The following is a 22,574-nucleotide window of genomic DNA, read 5'->3' on the forward strand; positions in this document are numbered from 1 at the left end:
GCTTAAGGACTGAGAGAACTGTATTTTGGCCATTTACCTGGAATTGCTTTATTACCATGGCTGTGATCAGTAAAATATTGTTGCGTTGTTAACCTGCCTAGGTGATCACTTACAACCCACAACCTCAGATCTTTCAACTAATTATAACAGGGAAAGTGAGACAGAACAGACACTTCCATCTCCATTGAAGTAGGGGCCTCCTACCAGATAATGACAACAGGAGATTTGCTCTGGGAAAAAGACAGCAAGACTGAGATTAGTTTACTCAGATGCGGAGAATTACACTTCCCAGGCTAGCTCTTCTTCTGATCAAAGCACTGGTCCCCAGACTTTTTCGAAGCCAGTGGTCAGTGATGAATATTGGGGTTTGCATTGATCCAATATTTATGGGAGATATCTCAAGTAGTTCAGAAGGTGCAGTGAACTGTGTGGCCCTACAAAGGGTGCACCGAGTACCTGTGCTTGGTTTGAACAGTCGCTTTGTGATGACAGACTCCCTTTAAACGAGTTAAATACCCAAATTGCTTTGAGTATAGTCGAGTTCAGGATATCCGGAGCTGAAATCCTCTACGTTCTGGCCTTTGTGATTACAGGTGCCATGAAATAAAAGAATCTTATTTGGCTTCGTCGTTCAGCACATCGCTGATTTTTTTTTTTTGTGATGGGCGGCTCATCATTTGATTTCTCGGTTATTGTTGGCAGCGCTGAAAGAAAACCTTGTTACAAGCTGTACAGATTGTAAACTATTCCTACAAGCTGCAGCAGTTGGCGTGCCGGGAAGTCATCTGTTTTTTTGACTGTCTTCTTGCATGTGGACTCTGCTCACCGGGGTCCTGCAGAGAAATTCACTTCATTATACATTTACGCAGCGGGGGAGAGGGCTGGTGATGAAGTAACATCAGCTTGCGCTGAGAAGTAAAGTTCGTCTGATATAAATGTCACCGTCTCTCGGGAAGCTGCTCTCTTACTGCGAGGGATATGGAGCCAGGATGGGAAGGATTTATCAACCACATAGGGGCCATACTGTTCACTTTCCGCCATTATAAATGTATTTTATAGGCATTAGATGACAATCACCAACTTGACCCATTTAGGCCAGGTGGCGCATCTGACATGAGATGGCGCTGGGCAGGCGATATAGGGTGAAACGGATATTGGCAGAGTTGTCCTTCCCACTGATTGCTATGAACGTCGACCTAAAACATTAAGTTCTGACCTTCTGTTTGTAACAGTCTGGAGTAAGTTGTGCCACATATTGTGCTTTCTCAATACCAGCTACAGTTCCACCATTACTGCAAGTTACATTTCATTTCATTTGCAAGTACTATCATTACTGGAAGCCACAGCACTATCATTAATAGCAGCCACAGCACTATCATTAATGGCAGCCACAGCACTATCATTAATGGCAGCCACAGCACTACCATTACTGGCAGCCACAGCACTGCCATTACTGGCAGCCACAGCACTACTATTACTGGCAGCCACAGCAATACCATTACTGGCAGCCACAGCACTACCATTACTGGCAGCCACAGCACTACCATTACTGGCAGCCACAGCACTATCATTACTAGCAGCCACAGTACTACCATTACTACAAGCCACAATACCCTCCATGACTACATGCCACAGTATCCAGTTAGTACCCTACCGCAGTGTCAAATCAGAACCTTCCACAGTGCAGCCATTAGTGTCAACCATAATGCTGTCATAAGTGTGATGCCCCATCAACAGTAGACACAGCCATCCATTTGGTGCCAACTACTGTTGAGTAGTGATGAACGCAAGTGCTCGTTACTCAAGTTTGCCTAGGGTGCTCGGGTATGCACCGAGTATCGCGGGTGCTCAAGTGAGATGTTCGCGTCCCCCGCCACGCATGTTTCACGGCGGTTAGACAGCCACAAAACATGCAGGGATTGCCCGAGTTTGTCAGGCAATCCCTGAATGTTTGGTGGCTGTCTTAACATGCGGTGACTCAAGCATGTCACTCGAACACCCGCAATACTCTGTGCATACCTGTGCACCCTAGGCAAACTCAAGAAACGAGCACTTGAGCTCATCACTAGCGCCAACCATAATGGCGCTGTTAGTGCCAAGGATGGTACTACCAATAATGCTGACCTCAGTACCCTCCATGAATACCTGCCACAGTGCGCTCATGAGTACCAGGCCCAAGTGCCCCATCATAGTCTGTCACAGTGCAGCCATATTGCCCTCATAAGTTCCATGCCCCTATTCAAAGAAGACCCAGCCACAGTTTAGCGCCAGGCACGGTACTACCGCTAGTGCCAGCCACAATGCCCCCATGAATACCTGCCACACTGCTCGCAAACCCCTTTGCACCTCTCAGAGCCTGCCATTGGTACCCACCATATTGCCCTCACATATGCCATTGACAGTAGACACAGGGCTGTCTTTAGCATCGGCAATAATGCTTCCAATAAATACCATCAGCTCCCTGCAGTATATAATCATCCGTCCTGGTCCGGCGCCTCCTTATAGACACGTCAGTAATGTTACGCGACCCTATATTAACACTTACTCAGATACATCTTTACAGTTGATCAAGATGGAAGGGTGTAGTAATGAGATGGGGGGATGCAAAGGACCCAGTACGGGGTAATGATCGAGGTCCGGGGCTGCAATCTTGGAGGTTGAATGTTTACTCCTACAGTATATATATAATCTTCTGTATCCTCCTCGGGGTCTCGCTGTGTCGGCCACAGATGGAAAAGATCAGAAACTTTATAAGATTAACTGGAGATGAAATAGAGTGAAACTGTCAGCATCAGATTTCTCTGAAGACGCTCCGACATGATACAGTCCCTGAGAAAAGCGTCCAGATGTAACGTGCATTGTTGGTTACACCTCAGTGTCACAGTGTGACATCCACCGCTCCGCGGCTGCACAGTGCATCTGCACCGCCATCTGCACGACTACTCGATGAAGACAGAATTATTATTTTTTCTTGCCATAGAGCTCGACAGAACACGGCAGCATCTATAGGTTATAGCAGTTAATTAAAAGAAATCAAAACTCCCATTTGATTTCCGTTTGTGCAAAGAATTGTGGAAAGTGGGCAAATTTCATCCAATTCTGCCTTTTGTGTTCGGAAAGCGATGGCCACGTGCCTCCCATTAGCTGCAGGAATGATCGCCTGCGCCCAGGAGCCCCCGCACGGATCATCTTTTTTTTTTTTTTTTTCAAGCACGATGTCACAAAGAGCTGGAACCTCCGAGACGGGGCAGCTTTGTAAGAAGATTATAAAAGTTACTTGGAACAGAAGGGCCTCCAGGCAAAATGCAAGCCATGCCAGAGCTCTACGGTGGACGGCCGAGTGCCAGGGAAGGAACAGGACGGCATATTTGAGACTAATTTATTCAGAAACCATTGCCAGCCTGATAGAAACCAGTATACGTCAACTCTGTTTTATCATATAGACACATTAAATGTTGGCTCGGTGGGTAAAGAAGAATTTTACGATGTTGGCCTCAGTTCTCCAATTAGTAAAATATCACATTGCCCCCTATCAGTACCAGCCATGGTGCCATTTCTGGTCCTCCTTACCACCCTCTTGTGTCGCCGACTCCATGACTTTTATTAACACCTTGAGCGGCTGGCCTTTTCCGAATATCGATGATTTGGCACTTATTTAGTAGATGTCAGCTGACACCCTTCTACAGCCGATCCTAGATGCTAATGTTCTTAGATGCGACAAGGGTTAATAGTCGTCGCCATCGGCACCCTTGACCACACAGTTATGGGGTATCAGAGATCTACTGAAGACCCCCATATCTGCCATCTTGTCAGCTTCTATGATACAACGTAGAATTATTTTTGAAGGTCAGAGACCAGTAACCCCCTCTTTTCCGAACCTTCAAAACTTCTACCGGCTTTGATGCTCAATCTTGTGGCCATTGGCACCTACAGGGGCGCCAAGTCCAGAAACGAAGCTCCTTTTTGGATAGTGGCCATCGGTAACTCCGTTCATTCATAAAAAGACCGTACGTATCACTTTCCGACATTGGGTGGGGTTGGGGTCCTCATATTCTCGTGCCTGCATTAGCAGTACAGAACATCTTCTGAGTGGTCTACTCTCACACCGATCTATTTTACCATCACATATCTGTGCGGCTGTCATACTAATAATATCTGCCGTTCGTGCCGCCGGGTATTCCGTATTTATTCCACACGTTGCCGTATTTTATGTTTGGGATTTTAGACTCAGTTGTTATTTCTCCGGGGTTTCGATAGATTTTTATTCTCATAATGTGGAGGCTGAGAAGTACACACGTGAGGCTTTCTGCATACACCGTTCATTTCAGGGCAGCAGATGCCGGAGTTAGTGTTGTTTATATCCATGAAAAATTACAAAGAACCATTGCTAAATGTTTATTGCCTTGGATTATATTTAAAGGGGCTGCCAGGAATACGATATTAATGAGCTACACTTAGAATTGGTCATCGGTATCAGATCAGTCGGGGTCCCAAACTGGGCAACCCTGCCGATTAGCTGGCTCCCAGGTCCCAAGGCCGCCAGACTTTTCCAGGGTGCGGAGTCGTTGGACACCCGCCAATCTGATGGCATTTGCTGAGGATAGGTCCTCAATATTTTAGCCCTGTTCAACCCCCTTAAGAATGTGATTTTTTTAGCCAAATTGGGACAAATTTCCTAACTCTTCAGAGCTTCATAGGAGACCCAGAAGTCTTTATACTAATCAGGGCTCTATTTTTCTAATACACAGCTCCAAATCCTCATAAAATTCTGTCTGTCTGCAGTGACCACTAGGGGGAGCTCATGACATTCTCCTTTACATGCAGTAGGGAGTCTATGCTCCTTCTAGTGGCGGCTGCTGGTAATGAGAATTTTAATGTTCTGCTTCTTAAAAAGGTGAAAAATAATTTTAAAAAATAATTCTCACCTTAGTGAGCCCTGCCAGTCTTTGTACTTCTTGCTCTGTCTATTCAGACCTGTGACCACTGCAGCCAGTCACTAGCTGCAGCTGGGACAGTATTGGTCACATCCTTCCCAATGAAGCAGGAAGTACAGAGGTAATATCTGTACTTCCTGCTCTGTCTGAAGGGATGTGACCACTGCTGCCAATCACTGTTTGTTGCAATAACTTATTGTTCACCACTGTGGTCAGTTATTTGCATGTTACCAGTGTGGAGGCTATGACTCTTTACCCAAGTGGCTCCACCTCCTTGACTCCTACGAGGAATTTTACATACAGTGCATGCTGAGATTAAACTTCTTGTTAAAACTGACAGGTTCACTTTAAAAGTGGTGCAACCAGTATTCTAGGGGGCAATTACTTTTTTTTATTAATATGGCAAATGTGATTACTCCAGTTCTTTTTGTGTAATATATATTTTTAGTTTAAAGTGTAATTAAAGTAAATATTTCTCGAACCCTTTAAACCCTGTTGGGGGGGCCCCGGTCCTGAGACCCTCAGTTATTAATCAAACTACAGGGCAGAAGCACTCAGGTCCAACATGAGTGTGGGGCTCAGGTCCAGCATGAGAGCGTCACACAGGTCCAGCATAAGCATGGCGCTCAGTCCTGCATGAGCGCAAGGCTCAGTTCCAGCATGAGCGCGGCGCACAGGTCCTGCATGAGAGCGAGGCTCAGGACCAGCATGAGCGCGAGGTTCAGATCCAGCGTGAACTCGAGGCTCAGGTCCAGCGCAAGGCTTAGGTCATGCATGAGCGTGAGGCTTAGGTCCCGCGTAAGAGCGGCGCACGAGTCCAGTGTGAGAGCGACACACAGGTCCAGCTTAAGTCCTGCATCAGCGCAAGGCTCAGGTCCAGCATGAGCACGGCGCACAGGTCCTGCGTGAGCACAATGCTCAGGTCCTGCGTGAGCTCGAGGCTCAGGTCCTGCGTGAGCTCGAGGCTCAGGTCCTGCGTGAGCTCGAGGCTCAGGTCCTGCGTGAGCGCGAGGCTCAGGTCCTGCGTGAGCGCGAGGCTCAGGTCCTGCGTGAGCGCACGGGTCCAGCGTGAGAAAAGCACACGGGTCCAGCGTGAGAAAGGCACACGGGTCCAGTGTGAGAAAAGCACACGGGTCCAGCGTGAGAAAGGCACACGGGTCCAGCGTGAGAAAGGCACACGGGTCCAGCGTGAGAAAGGCACGCGGGTCCAGCGTGAGAAAGGCACACGGGTCCAGCGTGAGAAAGGCACACGGGTCCAGCGTGAGAAAGGCACACGGGTCCAGCGTGAGAAAGGCACACGGGTCCAGCGTGAGAAAGGCACACGGGTCCAGCGTGAGAAAGGCACACGGGTCCAGCGTGAGAAAGGCACACGGGTCCAGCGTGAGAAAAGCACACGGGTCCAGCGTGAGAAAGGCACACGGGTCCAACGTGAGAAAGGCACACGGGTCCAGCGTGAGAAAGGCACACGGGTCCTGCATGAGAGTGGCACACGGGTCCAGCATAAGCAAGGCACACAGGTCCAGCATGAGCGTGAGGCTCAGGTCGAGCATGAACGCAGTGCACAAGGATGGGCTAAGTCGGTACACCACTTTGTGCACTCTCATGAAGAAGTCGAATAATCAAGGAGATATTGCGTCCTGGATCCTCGCTGATCTCACGATAAGAATCCATTCATGGTGGCAAATATGTAGTACGGTCACTTATCAAAGGGTGCAGATACTTTTTCATTTGCAATATGATCATTCCATGGTATTTCTACTATTATATTGAGTGGTCCACCGGGTCAGGGTCTCTCTGCTCTGCATTTCTCCGTCCTCTGCATCTCTTACCACGCAGGGGAGGCTTTATAGAAGGACACTCCGGATTTTCGTTCATGCATGATAAATTAAGCGCCCGTCCTCCTGCCATAGCAATTTTTTTTCCTTTTCTTTTTAAATTGTATAAAAAAAATAAAAATAAAAATAATAAAAAGAAAATGGGACTATAAAGAGGAAAAGGATATAGGAGTTGGATTTGCAGAGGATAATTTTTTGGGACTCTCGTCTGACAATGCAAATGCTTGAAAGCAAATAATAGCCAGAAAATGATACATCTGCGAAGCCGCGAAGGCTGGAGACGAGAACGACCAATTAAGTGTTTATTGTGTGCCATTCATACTCCTCACAGAGACATAGAAAGCAAATTTACAGATTTCTCCAGGGTCCCCCTGTTTGATTGACTCCGATCTAATGCTCATATCCTGTATGGCTCCCTCGCTGCGTTACCACCTCCTGAAAAGTGTTATTTTTGCTACCATGAGGGAAAAAGAAAATTTGTCTGACTGATAATTTTTTTTTCATTTAATACAGAATAGTTGGATAAAACGTCTCTCCGCCCTCTCATGGGACTCTCTATTGAGCTGCGAAAGAAATTTTCAGGATCTTCTCTTTCCAAAAAAAACAACCTCTTCTTGACCTTTTTTCTACCTCTCTATCCATTTTCACATTTTTCTCGGTGATTTTGACTTTATCTTTGCAGCTTCCACCCGGCGTAGCGGGACCATTTACTGAAGTAAGTAAAGTAAGGCGTAAGATATGTTCCTCTGCCTGCTTAATTGGGTATAGGTGGCACCACTGCCTGCATCTATGGGGGTAGTGAAGAAGGTGGAGGTTGTCTTCTTCATTACCCATGGACATTGAGAACTGGTGTTGGGCTTCTTGTCGGGAGACCTGTGACCAAGACCTTCGGATGTCTGCATCAGCCCTAAATGTGATTCTTCAGTATCTGGTGACCTCCCGCCACCTCCATCATCCGTATCTAGTGACTGCCCATATCCTCCATCATCAGTATCTGGTGACCACCCGTCGCCTCCATCATCAGTATCTGGTGACCGCCCGTCGCCTCCATCATCAGTATCTGGTGACCGCCCGTCACCTTCATCATCAGTGTCCGGTGACCGCCCGTCGCTTCCATCATCAGTATCCGGTGACCGCCCGTCGCCTCCATCATCAGTATCCGGTGACCGCCCGTCGCCTCCATCATCAGTATCTGGTGACCGGCCGTCGCCTCCATCATCAATATCTGGTGACCGCCCGTCGCCTCCATCATCAATATCTGGTGACCGCCCGTCACCTCCATCATCAGTATCTGGTGACCGCCCGTCACCTCCATCATCAATATCTGGTGACCGCCCGTCGCCTCCATCATCAGTATCTGGTGACCGCCCGTCGCCTCCATCATCAGTATCTGGTGACCGCCCGTCGCCTCCATCATCAGTATCTGGTGACCGCCCGTCGCTTCCATCATCAGTATCCAGTGACCGCCCATCGCCTCCATCATCAGTATCCGGTGACCGCCCGTCGCCTCCATCATCAGTATCTGGTGACCGCCCGTCGCCTCCATCATCAGTATCTGGTGACCGCCCGTCGCCTCCATCATCAGTATCTGGTGACCGCCCGTCGCCTCCATCATCAGTATCTGGTGACCGCCCGTCGCCTCCATCATCAGTATCTGGTGACCGCCCGTCGCCTCCATCATCAGTATCTGGTGACCGCCCGTCGCCTCCATCATCAGTATCTGGTGACCGCCCGTCGCCTCCATCATCAGTATCTGGTGACCGCCCGTCGCCTCCATCATCAGTATCTGGTGACCGCCCGTCGCCTCCATCATCAGTATCTGGTGACCGCCCGTCGCCTCCATCATCAGTATCTGGTGACCGCCCGTCGCCTCCATCATCAGTATCTGGTGACCGCCCGTCGCCTCCATCATCAGTATCTGGTGACCGCCTGTCGTCTCACTTTGCATTTTGTTAATTGATAAAAAAATAAACTATTAACACTTCTATGTATAAAACTTCTTACTGTGCGGCATTTTTTCCACACCTGTCTAAAACGTTTGCTCAATGCTGTATATTAAATAGATATTTGATAAATGTTAGATATTGGATAGATAGAATATAGATCGTTGATGAGGTTTATCGGGCATCTTTATTGTACATGGATTTCTGTTAGTTGTTTACTGAGAGATTTTCCATTTTTGTCATTTAATGAGAATTGGTAACGTGTGTGGTGTCAGCTTTGGGCTTGATGGGTAGCTGTGTGTGTGTTCCCCCAGCTTTCCCCGATACAGATACATCCTAGGACCTGATGAGAGTAGAAGTGTGACCGTTCTCTGCCTCATCGTGTCGCTCCGTGCACAGTGTGAGTGAGTGTAGCGCCTGCAGCGAGGGGGAACTTGCAGGAGGCCACTTGGCATCCGACATTGAGGTCCATGTGTTACCTGAATCCGTCCAAGTGGAGAGTAGACGTGATTTGCTTCTTACCTATCTCGTACACTCAGCAGCTGCTCCTGACAGGTGTTATCTTCCTCCATGGCAGATGGCGACAAAATTAGGATTTTTGGCAGGCCTCGGAGCTGCCTGCACATAGAGCGCACACACAAACACGCACCCAGACGGGCTGCGTGACAGCGGGACAGACGAGGTGGTAATCCGCAGAATCACAACGATGGGGGATTATACAGTCAGATCCTTCTGATGTTCCAGAGACGCAGATTTCCATCACCAAAGCCTATACACGGCAATGTGGCTTGTGGCCATCCATCCTGGCACCTGGTAGCCCTCACCCTCCTCTACGTTCACCCGGTGGCAATCTGATTCGTTATCTGTAGAATGAAGGTTCCATGTAGATGGGAAAAAAGGCTTCAGGACCAGGAAAGGTCACACCATATTCATAACTTTTGCTATCCTGAGGATTGGTCATCAATATGAGATTGTTGGGGAGCAGACACCACCGATCAGCTCCGGCGTCACCTGAAGTAAACACATTGAACGGAGCTGCAAAACGCAACTCCGTTCAGTGTTATGTGGCCACTTGCAGAACGGTCATAAATATGGTATATCAGGACAACGTTGAGGTCAACATCCAAAGAGGACATGGTCAGGACTGGCCATAACAGGGCAACCAGAAAATGGTCCGGAGATCTGATCGGCGTCACCTGAAGTAAACACATTGAGCGGAGCTGCAAAACGCAACTCCATTCAGCGTTATGTGGCCACTGCAGAATGGTCATCAATATGGTGTAACAGGACAACGTTGAGGTCAACATCCAAAGAGGACATGGTCAAGACTAGCCATAACAGGGCAACCAGAAAATGGTCCGGAGTGCTGAAAATAGGGACACCAGGTGCACAATTATAGTGATAATCACTTTCCACTTAAAAAGATACTTGGAAACCAAATACTTTAAACTTTTCCAGGATCAACCTGTTGCGGATTTCTGCTTTCAGCAGAATCGTTCACATTGTGGGAAAATCGACTATTTACATAGGACATAAATCAACCATTAAAAAACTGGCGTAAAGCAACCAGAGAGGTCATACAGTACAATGTAGATAGGAACTATACTCATATCAATAAGATGTAAAAGTTAAAACAGCGCCATCCGCTGTCTGCTCAACACAGTCCCACCAGCATAAGCCTGCAGCTGTCGTATACTCTAACAGCTCGTATCCCAGAGTTTGATACCCCCCCCATGATCAGCATCCTAATGACGGAGGGCAATCTTTCATATAAACTGTTGCGTATGTATCGTTCTCCTTAAGGAATTTTGCGCTGTACTGTTCTTGTTTATTGGGTCAGATAATAATAATCTGGGACAAAGAAATAAAGGGTTAATGCAAAAACATCCTATAGACATTGGAGAGCAAAATTAGAAAAAGTTTGTTGCTGTCTTCCAGAAACTGCGCCACTTCTGTGCATGGGTGGTGTCCGGTATTGCATCTTAGTCACATTAACAGGACATGAGTGGCGCTGTTCCTGGCCAAAAAAAAAAAAAAAACTGCGATATTTTTGTAATCACATGTAACTCTTTTGTTTGGACCATTTGCTGTTTCTTTTAGGTATTTTTGTTTGTATTTTTTGGAGTCGGTATGATTAATACTTTTAACTATTTTTTTTTTATTCACTTTATTAAAACTCTATTTTCTCTTATTCCCTCTTGAGGACTTTATCTTGCGATCCTCCAGGAGCTTCCATATTCTGCCCTGGCAATCTACTGGCACCCTGCAGTTGCATCATGGGGCTGATAGAGGGAGCCATCTGCCACTGTAGGGTAATTAGATGCAATAGTCACTATTGACTGTTCCGACATCACACACTGCTGATTTAGGGCCACACGTTCATGTTTGGCGTCATACACTCACTATGTATATATATATTTATATGAATACGGTAATGTGTGGAAAATACCTATCAACAGTGGTGTGTAAGAAAGGGTTAAAGTGTATTTAAAGTAAGAGGGGACAAAATGTGCCATTTTTTTGGCCACTTGCTTTGTTCCTTTATACTACAACTTCCACCTGTGAAAATTTTTTTTTGCTCTTTTTTTTTTTTTTTTTTCGAAATGTGACCAATTTTTGAAACCAACGCCGTGAAATAAACTTGACATCTGGCTACAGAATCTGTGCCAAGTATCTGCTGATCTAAGCTTGGCTCCAGGACAGATGGGACGTTGGAAAATATTGGCCGTTCTCGGTGAACATAAAACTAGAGATGAATGAAGGTCAATCCTCGGAGTGTATTTATACCCACTAAACAAACCCTAAAAAGTGCCAAAAGGAAGCACAAGAGACTTCTCGGACAGTCAGAGGATCCTTCTTTTATTGTCCAAATTTTTCTCTATTTTGGATGTAGAACGTATGGCTGTTGGGCAACCACATTAATCTGTTTCTCCGGTGACTTGTGTTTGGCATGACGTACCTGTAGGGCATAATTTTTACTGACCTTATTAGTCAGATCAAATTAATGTACATGTTATTTTTGACAATTATCAGTTTTGTCAAAACACTTTCTACTCCTGGTGCCCATGAACAGAGTATTTTTCCTTCTTCAGTTTGGGTCTTTAGATTCCTTATTGTCATGGTCATGAGTTCTCTGATCTACCTTATATCTCCTTACTTGTTATCTTATTTCACTTTTCCCTCTTCACTTTTCTTATCTACCTTCCATTTCATTACTGGTCATCTTCTTTCATTTTTCCCTCCTTGACTTCTCTGATCTACCTTCCATCTTGCTACTGGTCATCTTCTTTCACTTTTCCCTCCTTGACTTCTCTGATCTACTTTCCATCCCGTTACTGGTTATCTTCTTTCACTATTCCCTCCTTGACTTCTCTAATTTACCTTCCATCTCGTTACTGGTCATCTACTTTCACTTTTCCCTCCTTGACTTCTCTGATCTACCTTCCATCCCGTTACTGGTCATCTTCTTTCACTTTTCCCTCCTTGACTTCTCTGATCTACCTTCCATCTCGTTACTGGTCATCTTCTTTCACTATTCCCTCCTTGAATTCTCTGATCTACCTTCCATCCCGTTACTGGTCATCTTCTTTCACTTTTCCCTCCTTGAATTCTCTGATCTACCTTCCATCCCATTACTGGTCATCTTCTTTCACTTTTCCCTCCTTGAATTCTCTGATCTACCTTCCATCCCGTTACTGGTCATCTTCTTTCACTTTTCCCTCCTTGACTTCTCTAATTTACCTTCCATCTTCTTACTGGTCATCTTCTTTCACTTTTCCCTTCTTGACTTCTCTAATTTACCTTCCATCTTGTTACTGGTCATCTTCTTTCACTTTTCCTTCCTTGACTTCTCTAATTTACCTTCCATCTTGTTACTGGTAATCTTCTTTCACTTTTGCCTCCTTTTTGTTATTTAACAAGGATAAGGCACACACAAGCCTGAAATTACTATACACAATGCCAGGAGTCAACTGGAGTGATGTAAAGCCACCATCAGTAAACTTATAAATTCGTCACCTTGGGCAGTTTTGATGCTTGATGTGGGGAAGAGAAATCTTTCTACAATGCTGCCCAACAAACAATGAGATTTATGAAACAATTGGTCCAGTTCTATGTGTCCCAACATTACCAAATCCCCATATACATGTCATAAAATTTAGTAGTAGAAATACTTTCCAAAAAATTGAAGGCTCTTGGGTACAAATTCAAAATGAATGACTTGTATTAAGATGTTCAGAATCCCATATGCATGTGATGTTCAGGTGTCCACATACTTTTGGCTATGTTGAGTATATAGCATGGAGGAGTGGGATGGGACGCTCTGTGATCAAATGCGCCGTCTGTATAATGGTCTATCTATGCACATAGTCGTGTCTTTCTATGTAAAATAGGTCATTTGAGGCTATACTAAGTATGGCAATTTTATCTAAATGGAGAGCAGTGCAGAGTTATGTACACCGCCATCTGTCTGGAAATCTGTTACATGTTTCAGGCACAGCTTCATACAGCCCTGAGGGGCCTGGATTCCAAGTGCTCCAGACCCCCAACCCCCTTCTTCCTCTCGACAAACATGGCAGAGACTCATACGGTGCTGAAAGTCAAGGGACGGAAGAGAATAATATGCTGAAATGTCACATATAAATACAAGAAAGAAATGTCTGCAACTCGCAATCTATAGTACAGAATTCCCTTGCAATAAGAGCTGACACTCTACTGGAGAGAGGACCCTGCCCATAAGAGCTGACACTCTACTGGAGAGAGGACCCTGCCCATAAGAGCTGACACGCTACAGGAAAGAGGACCCTACACATAAGAGCTGACACTCTACAGGAGAGAGGTCCCTGCACATAAGAGCTGACACTCTACAGGAGAGAGGACCCTGCACATAAGAGCTGACACTCTACAGGAGAGAGGTCCCTGCACATAAGAGCTGACAAGATACAGGCGAGAGAACCCTGCACATAAGAGCTGACACTCTACAGGAGAGAGGACCCTGCCCATAAGAGCTGACACTCTACAGGAGAGAGGACCCTGCACATAAGAGCTGACAAGATACAGGCGAGAGAACCCTGCACATAAGAGCTGACACTCTACAGTAGAGAGGACCCTGCACATAAGAGCTGACAAGATACAGGAGAGAGGACCCTGCCCATAAGAGCTGACACTCTACAGGAGAGAGAACCCTGCCCATAAGAGCTGACACTCTACAGGAGAGATGACCCTGCACATAAGAGCTGACACTCTACAGGAGAGAGAACCCTGCACATAAGAGCTGACACTCTACAGGAGAGAGAACCCTGCCCATAAGAGCTGACACTCTACAGGAGAGAGGACCCTGCACATAAGAGCTGACAAGATACAGGAGAGAGAACCCTGCACATAAGAGCTGACACTCTACAGGAGAGAGGACCCTGCACATAAGAGCTGACACTCTACAGGAGAGAGGACCCTGCACATAAGAGCTGACACTCTACAGGAGAGAGGACCCTGCACATAAGAGCTGACAAGATACAGGAGAGAGAACCCTGCACATAAGAGCTAACACTCTACAGGAGAGATGACCCTGCACATAAGAGCTGACACTCTACAGGAGAGAGGTCCCTGCACATAAGAGCTGACACTCTACAGGAGAGAGGACCCTGCCCATAAGAGCTGACACTCTACAGGAGAGAGGACCCTGCACATAAGAGCTGACACTCTACAGGAGAGAGAACCCTGCCCATAAGAGCTGACACTCTACAGGAGAGATGACCCTGCCCATAAGAGCTGTCACTCTACAGGAGAGAGGTCCCTGCACATAAGAGCTGACACTCTACAGGAGAGAGGACCCTGCCCATAAGAGCTGACACTCTACAGGAGAGAGGACCCTGCACATAAGAGCTGACACTCTACAGGAGAGAGGACCCTGCCCATAAGAGCGGACACTCTACAGGAGAGAGGACCCTGCACATAAGAGCTGACAAGATACAGGAGAGAGAACCCTGCACATAAGAGCTGACACTCTACAGGAGAGAGGACCCTGCACATAAGAGCTGACACTCTACAGGAGAGAGGACCCTGCACATAAGAGCTGACACTCTACAGGAGAGAGGACCCTGCACATAAGAGCTGACACTCTACAGGAGAGAGGACCCTGCACATAAGAGCTGACAAGATACAGGAGAGAGGACTCTGCCCATAAGAGCTGACACTCTACAGGAGAGAGAACCCTGCCCATAAGAGCTGACACTCTACAGGAGAGAGAACCCTGCCCATAAGAGCTGACACTCTACAGGAGAGAGAACCCTGCCCATAAGAGCTGACACTCTACAGGAGAGAGGACCCTGCACATAAGAGCTGACACTCTACAGGAGAGAGGACCCTGCACATAAGAGCTGACACTCTACAGGAGAGAGGACCCTGCACATAAGAGCTGACAAGATACAGGAGAGAGAACCCTGCACATAAGAGCTAACACTCTACAGGAGAGATGACCCTGCACATAAGAGCTGACACTCTACAGGAGAGAGGTCCCTGCACATAAGAGCTGACACTCTACAGGAGAGAGGACCCTGCCCATAAGAGCTGACACTCTACAGGAGAGAGGACCCTGCACATAAGAGCTGACACTCTACAGGAGAGAGAACCCTGCCCATAAGAGCTGACACTCTACAGGAGAGAGGACCCTGCACATAAGAGCTGACACTCTACAGGAGAGAGGACCCTGCCCATAAGAGCTGACACTCTACAGGAGAGATGACACTCTACAGGAGAGAGGTCCCTGCACATAAGAGCTGACACTCTACAGGAGAGAGGACCCTGCACATAAGAGCTGACACTCTACAGGAGAGAGGTCCCTGCACATAAGAGCTGACACTCTACAGGAGAGAGGACCCTGCACATAAGAGCTGACACTCTACAGGAGAGAGGACCCTGCACATAAGAGCTGACAAGATACAGGAGAGAGGACTCTGCCCATAAGAGCTGACACTCTACAGGAGAGAGAACCCTGCCCATAAGAGCTGACACTCTACAGGAGAGAGAACCCTGCCCATAAGAGCTGACACTCTACAGGAGAGAGAACCCTGCCCATAAGAGCTGACACTCTACAGGAGAGAGGACCCTGCACATAAGAGCTGACACTCTACAGGAGAGAGGACCCTGCACATAAGAGCTGACACTCTACAGGAGAGAGGACCCTGCACATAAGAGCTGACAAGATACAGGAGAGAGAACCCTGCACATAAGAGCTAACACTCTACAGGAGAGATGACCCTGCACATAAGAGCTGACACTCTACAGGAGAGAGGTCCCTGCACATAAGAGCTGACACTCTACAGGAGAGAGGACCCTGCCCATAAGAGCTGACACTCTACAGGAGAGAGGACCCTGCACATAAGAGCTGACACTCTACAGGAGAGAGAACCCTGCCCATAAGAGCTGACACTCTACAGGAGAGAGGACCCTGCACATAAGAGCTGACACTCTACAGGAGAGAGGACCCTGCCCATAAGAGCTGACACTCTACAGGAGAGATGACACTCTACAGGAGAGAGGTCCCTGCACATAAGAGCTGACACTCTACAGGAGAGAGGACCCTGCACATAAGAGCTGACACTCTACAGGAGAGAGGTCCCTGCACATAAGAGCTGACACTCTACAGGAGAGAGGACCCTGCACATAAGAGCTGACACTCTACAGGAGAGAGGTCCCTGCACATAAGAGCTGACACTCTACAGGAGAGAGGACCCTGCACATAAGAGCTGACAAGATACAGGAGAGAGAACCCTGCACATAAGAGCTGACACTCTACAGGAGAGAGGACCCTGCCCATTAGCGCTAACACTCTACAGGAGAGAGGACTCTGCCCATAAGAGCTGACACTCTACAGGAGAGAGAACCGTGCCCATAAGAGCTGACCATCTACAGGAGAGAGGTCCCTGCACATAAGAGCTGACACTCTACAGGAGAGGACCCTGCACATAAGAGCTGACACTCTACAGGAGAGAGGTCCCTGCACATAAGAGCTGACACTCTACAGGAGAGAGGACCCTGCACATAAGAGCTGACACTCTACAGGAGAGAGAACCCTGCCCATAAGAGCTGACACTCTACAGGAGAGAGGACCCTGCACATAAGAGCTGACAAGATACAGGAGAGAGAACCCTGCACATAAGAGCTGACACTCTACAGGAGAGAGGACCCTGCACATAAGAGCTGACACTCTACAGGAGAGAGGACCCTGCACATAAGAGCTGACACTCTACAGGAGAGAGAACCCTGCCCATAAGAGCTGACACTCTACAGGAGAGAGGACCCTGCACATAAGAGCTGACACTCTACAGGAGAGAGGACCCTGCCCATAAGAGCTGACACTCTACAGGAGAGATGACACTCTACAGGAGAGAGGTCCCTGCACATAAGAGCTGACACTCTACAGGAGAGAGGACCCTGCACATAAGAGCTGACACTCTACAGGAGAGAGGTCCCTGCACATAAGAGCTGACACTCTACAGGAGAGAGGACCCTGCACATAAGAGCTGACACTCTACAGGAGAGAGGTCCCTGCACATAAGAGCTGACACTCTACAGGAGAGAGGACCCTGCACATAAGAGCTGACAAGATACAGGAGAGAGAACCCTGCACATAAGAGCTGACACTCTACAGGAGAGAGGACCCTGCCCATTAGCGCTAACACTCTACAGGAGAGAGGACTCTGCCCATAAGAGCTGACACTCTACAGGAGAGAGAACCGTGCCCATAAGAGCTGACCATCTACAGGAGAGAGGTCCCTGCACATAAGAGCTGACACTCTACAGGAGAGGACCCTGCACATAAGAGCTGACACTCTACAGGAGAGAGGTCCCTGCACATAAGAGCTGACAAGATACAGGAGAGAGAACCCTGCACATAAGAGCTGACACTCTACAGGAGAGAGAACCCTGCCCATAAGAGCTGACACTCTACAGGAGAGAGGACCCTGCACATAAGAGCTGACAAGATACAGGAGAGAGAACCCTGCACATAAGAGCTGACACTCTACAGGAGAGAGGACCCTGCACATAAGAGCTGACACTCTACAGGAGAGAGGACCCTGCTCATAAGAGCTGACACTCTACAGGAGAGAGGACCCTGCACATAAGAGCTGACACTCTACAGGAGAGAGGACCCTGCACATAAGAGCTGACAAGATACAGGAGAGAGGACTCTGCCCATAAGAGCTGACACTCTACAGGAGAGAGAACCCTGCACATAAGAGCTGACACTCTACAGGAGAGAGAACCCTGCACATAAGAGCTGACACTCTACAGGAGAGAGGACCCTGCACATAAGAGCTGACACTCTACAGGAGAAAAGCCCTTACATGTATTTAGATTGTAGAATGATGTACTGTTAGAAGCTTATTGGAGACATAGATTGCGTTAGAAATATCAGTTTCGGATGTGTATCAGGCATGGGCTTTGCTTAGGTTTCCTCAAAGTCATAGTATATTTTCTGTCATGCCCCCTTTTCCTCCAAATGATGTCTTCTCGTCTGCATTGTCAGTGAAGTGATGTTTCTTCCTGTCTTATCTCTTACTCCCTGTCCTTCTACAACTGGCCGAATTGTGGTGGTCCCAGAAAATAATTCATATAAAGCCAGAGGTTGTTCTGCAAGATAGCTCCCAGTCCCAGACTAAGTTGAGATTAAATTATGGGGGTAGTAAAAACTGGTAATGTGCACATGGTTCTGGTTGTCATAAGGTTAGAAATGGTCGTTTTTGTGGTGGAGTCCTGCTTGAGGACACCTCTCCATCATTTATCATTGCTTATCTTCAGAAGTTTCACAGCACATTATTGTTCTGAAGATATTAGGTGCTGTGAAGCTTCCAGAGACCAGCGAAGAGAAATAATATTGGGTATCCGTTTTTGTAAAACTACTGCCATTTTATAGTTGCAAGTTGTCCGTTTTCAGAAACGTAAGGACCATCTGAAGACAGACAATCAGAAATAGCAGAGGGTTGGTTGCGCATCTTCAGGAGAATATGGTTATTGGATGTACTAGATTAAAATAACCTATGGTTTAAAATTCGCGCTAGCGGTAGTGAATGAAGGACTTCGGGAGAATAAATAACTAAAATGTACTTTATTGATACAGGTGTTTAAAAAGATTTTTTCTAAAAAGCTAAAATAGACAATATAAAGGAATCGGTAAAAATGAGTAAATAAATATAAATAAATAAATAAATATGGTTCTGGATTAATGGATAGAACGGCTTCCCATAGAGTCTTTGAGGTAGTCGATACTTGGGAGGCAGAAGGGTGGACCTGGTGGAAGAGGAACCGTGTTAGGGTATAGTAGTACGGTATGGTAATACGGTACTTAGGGTATCGATTCTTGGTAGGTTTGGTTTTTGTATGGGTTACCTGTTATGATCGGTCTGTATCTCCTTGTGGCAACCTTGAAGGCCTTTCGACGGTGGACTCTAGTGTCAGTAGGAGACAATGGTAGATACCTGAGGTGCAGGAAAAGTGCATTAGAACTTAGGAGTAATTGACTACAGGTCACTAGTGGGAGTTGTACTTTACCTGCTGTTGTTGTGGCAATCAGTGGGCAACAAGAACAGAGACGTGCGGATGTGTTTCTTGGACCGTGATCCACAGGGAGCCAACTATGGAGGTGGACTGGTCCGGGATGGTTTTTTGAAAAGGGGGCTCGAGGTCCTAGGGTCGTAGAAGAAATAGGTTTGATATTGTAGGTACTTGGTTCTCAGGTGGTACGATAGGATTAGGACTTACCCTAAGGTAGACTTGTTCTATTTTGGGTTTAATAATTATAGTTGTCCTTTTGAGAGATGCAGCAGGTGACTCTGGTTTGTCCCTGTCCCTGTAGGAGAGGTGCAGCAAGGTGCTTCTGGCGGTACTGACGATGTGGCGTCTATGTTGTACCCTTTGTCCTGTTTGAAAATTTAAGAGAGGGTTAGTGTTTGAGGTATAGTAGGATTAGTCTGCAGTTACTATGCTTGTTATTTACCTTATTTCATATATTGCTGACATAAGAGGACAGGTGCATCAGGTGTTCCGGTCGTACGGAAGGTGCAGCAGGAGGCTCTGGATGAATTATTTATGCAGCAATAGTTCTATAGTAGGAGGCTCTGATCCTGGATACCAAATAGGTGCAGTAAGAGGCTCTGACTGGGTGGTCAGTCGGTCAGGCAGTGATGTGTCCTGCCATAAAATGCTCTGGTGTAGACGAAGGTTCTGGTTGTAGGGTTGATATAGCAGGGGTCTCTGGCTGGGTAGTCAGAAAATGCTGTCACGATGTAGCAGAAGGCTATGGTTGCAAGGTGAGTATAGCGCAGACCGCGTTTTCTGTGAGTCTGCCAAGGATAGAATAGTGAAGGTTAGGGTATCTGCTCCTGGCAGTTTCGTGTGGTAGCAAGCGGTGGGGGCCGAGGCCCGAGATTACTTACAGTCTGCAGTCCCGCGGTTATGTCAGCAGGTGATGGAGCCCGGAGCGAGAGCGGAGTCCCGGCCGGTGACCGCCGCAGCTTGCGTGCTTCCGGGTAGGCAGAGCGGGATAGAGAGAGAGGGGGGGGAGAGAGAAGGCGCGCTTTCACTTGAAAGTGCGCGAGAGGGGCAGAGTGACGCGCTGTCACGTGGTAAGCGGCGTGCACTCAGTACGGAGGCCTGTGGACGCCTTCTCAGCTGGGTCAAAGACTTTCCAACGCTTTTCGACAGCTACGGCTGTCTTCATCAGGGATAGTAGTTATTGGATGTAGTGAACTTTTTGTAGATGGCCAACTAGACACAGAAGAGGAGATGCCCATCTTCAGAAGAGCGTGACCATTGGGTGAAGTGAACTTTCTGATGAAGGTCAACAAGATGACGAGTCTTCTGATTGTTACAGACTTGGATTCCATCGACACTAATGTATTTCAGGATTCTATATTTGTGTATTAGGTTTGGCTTTCTTTTTTACTTTGAGAAATCTTTTTGTACTGAAATCTTCAATCTTTTTTTTTTTTTTTACAGGAGTTAACTGCGAATGGATTTGGAAATATCACCACTGAAATCCGTGAGGAAACCAAGTTCTACTACGCAGAAGATTATCACCAGCAGTATCTCAGCAAAGTGCCCAATGGCTACTGTGGACTGGGTGGCACTGGAGTCTCCTGTCCGATTGGCCTCAAATTGTAGAGTCTTCCACCCAAAAAATCTTTAATCTCAGGATGATTTTAAGATGCAGCGCTGATATGATAATCTCAATCTTTTTTATGCTTTTGGCTTTTATGTCCATGGGTTCCGGCAAACTCCATATAGCACTTTACCATTCTCTGTCCATAATTGAAATATATCACTTTAGGGCTGGAGCTAAATGGTAGCAATGGTCATATATTGTTCTTCTTGGAAGATTCAAGCGATAGGTCAAACCACCATTGTTTGAGTTGTTTTACTTCTCATGGTTAAATGGCTTTGTAGCACAATGCAACCGTTGGTGCCCATTGTGGTTATCCCATGGTTATGACCCATTGGGAGCAATCCTAATCTCAATAAATACTTGGCATGTATCCATACTTTACCCATGTTTCACTGGAATAGAAAACCAATTTGCACAAGTTCTTGTAAAATTTAAGAGAACTGATAGGCTTCTGTGTTAGGTTCAATGAGCAACCCCTTTGGTCTTCTGGATCATGGCTTCCATTATGCAAACTGTCTAATGTAATCTTGATGGCCTTCCAAGGTGGTGCCTTTAATTGATAATCTAGTCAGCCTGTTATACTACTAAGTAGAGATGAGCAGATTTTCTAAAATTCTAATATGCTGGCTTTGTCAAATTTTCTGAAAAAATTTAATTCCTAGCAAATAAATTTGCATGGACCTCAATACTCGAAAGCTTGTAATTGCTCGTAAAATACATGTGGCAGTGAGAAACAACCCCGCTGACTATAAAAGCTTACACTCTACAGGAGAAAGAGAGAGGACCCCGCTGACCATAAGAGCTTAGACTCTACAGGATAGAGAGAGGACCCCGCTGACCATAAGAGATTACACTCTACAGAAGCAAAAGAGAGGACCCCGCTGACCATAAGAGATTACACTCTACAGAAGCAAAAGAGAGGGCCCTAATGACCATAAGAGCTTACACTCTACAGAAGAGAGAGGACCCCGCTGATCATAAGAGCTGACACTCTACAGGAGAGAGAGAAAGGACCCCACTGATCATAAGAGCTTAGACTCTACAGGATAGAGAGAGGACCCCGCTGACTATAAGAACTTACAGTCTACAGGAGAAAGAGAGAGGACCCCGCTTACCATAAGAGCTTAGACTCTACAGGATAGAGAGAGGACCCCGCTGACCATAAGAGATTACACTCTACAGAAGCAAAAGAGAGGACCCCGCTGACCATAAGAGATTACACTCTACAGAAGCAAAAGAGAGGGCCCTAATGACCATAAGAGCTTACACTCTACAGAAGAGAGAGGACCCCGCTGACCATAAGAGCTGACACTCTACAGGAGAGAGAGGACCCCGCTGACCATAAGAGCTTAGACTCTACAGGATAGAGAGAGGACCCTGCTGACCATAAGAGCTTACACTCTACAGAAGAGAGAGGACCCCGCTGATCATAAGAGCTGACACTCTACAGGAGAAAGAGAAATGACCCCACTGACCATAAGAACTTACACTCTACAGAAGAGAGAGGACCCCACAGATCATAAGAGCTTACACTCTACAGAAGAGAGAGAGAGGACCCTGCTAACCAGAAGAGTTACAGGAGAGAGACTTACCAAGTGACTCTAAAAATGGAAACTGATTACCCTTTCCAAAAAATGAACCATTATGAAGGTGGGCCAAGAATGCCCTTGACCATTTCAGACCGTCATCTCCGTAGTCAACC

At 46.8% G+C, this 22,574-nt stretch overlaps 1 protein-coding gene across 5 annotated transcripts in view; it reads left to right on the forward strand.

Moving 5' to 3' along the window:
- MSRA (methionine sulfoxide reductase A) overlaps positions 1 to 21,688 on the forward strand; it is a 331,431-nt gene extending 309,743 nt beyond the window's left edge. For all 5 annotated transcript variants that reach the window (XM_073673879.1, XM_073673883.1, XM_073673880.1 and 2 more), the window contains one exon: positions 20,707 to 21,688. In XM_073673879.1, coding sequence (XP_073529980.1) covers positions 20,707 to 20,871 — 165 coding nt within the window. In that variant the 3' untranslated portion in view covers positions 20,872 to 21,688. The remainder of the gene's footprint in view (positions 1 to 20,706) is intronic.
- The last annotated feature ends 886 nt before the right edge of the window (positions 21,689 to 22,574 follow it).

Source organism: Phyllobates terribilis, unplaced genomic scaffold (assembly GCF_046119375.1).
Source record: "Phyllobates terribilis strain yellow unplaced genomic scaffold, ASM4611937v1 Scaffold_3__8_contigs__length_932513732, whole genome shotgun sequence".
In the NCBI taxonomy this organism is placed as follows: domain Eukaryota; kingdom Metazoa; phylum Chordata; class Amphibia; order Anura; family Dendrobatidae; genus Phyllobates; species Phyllobates terribilis.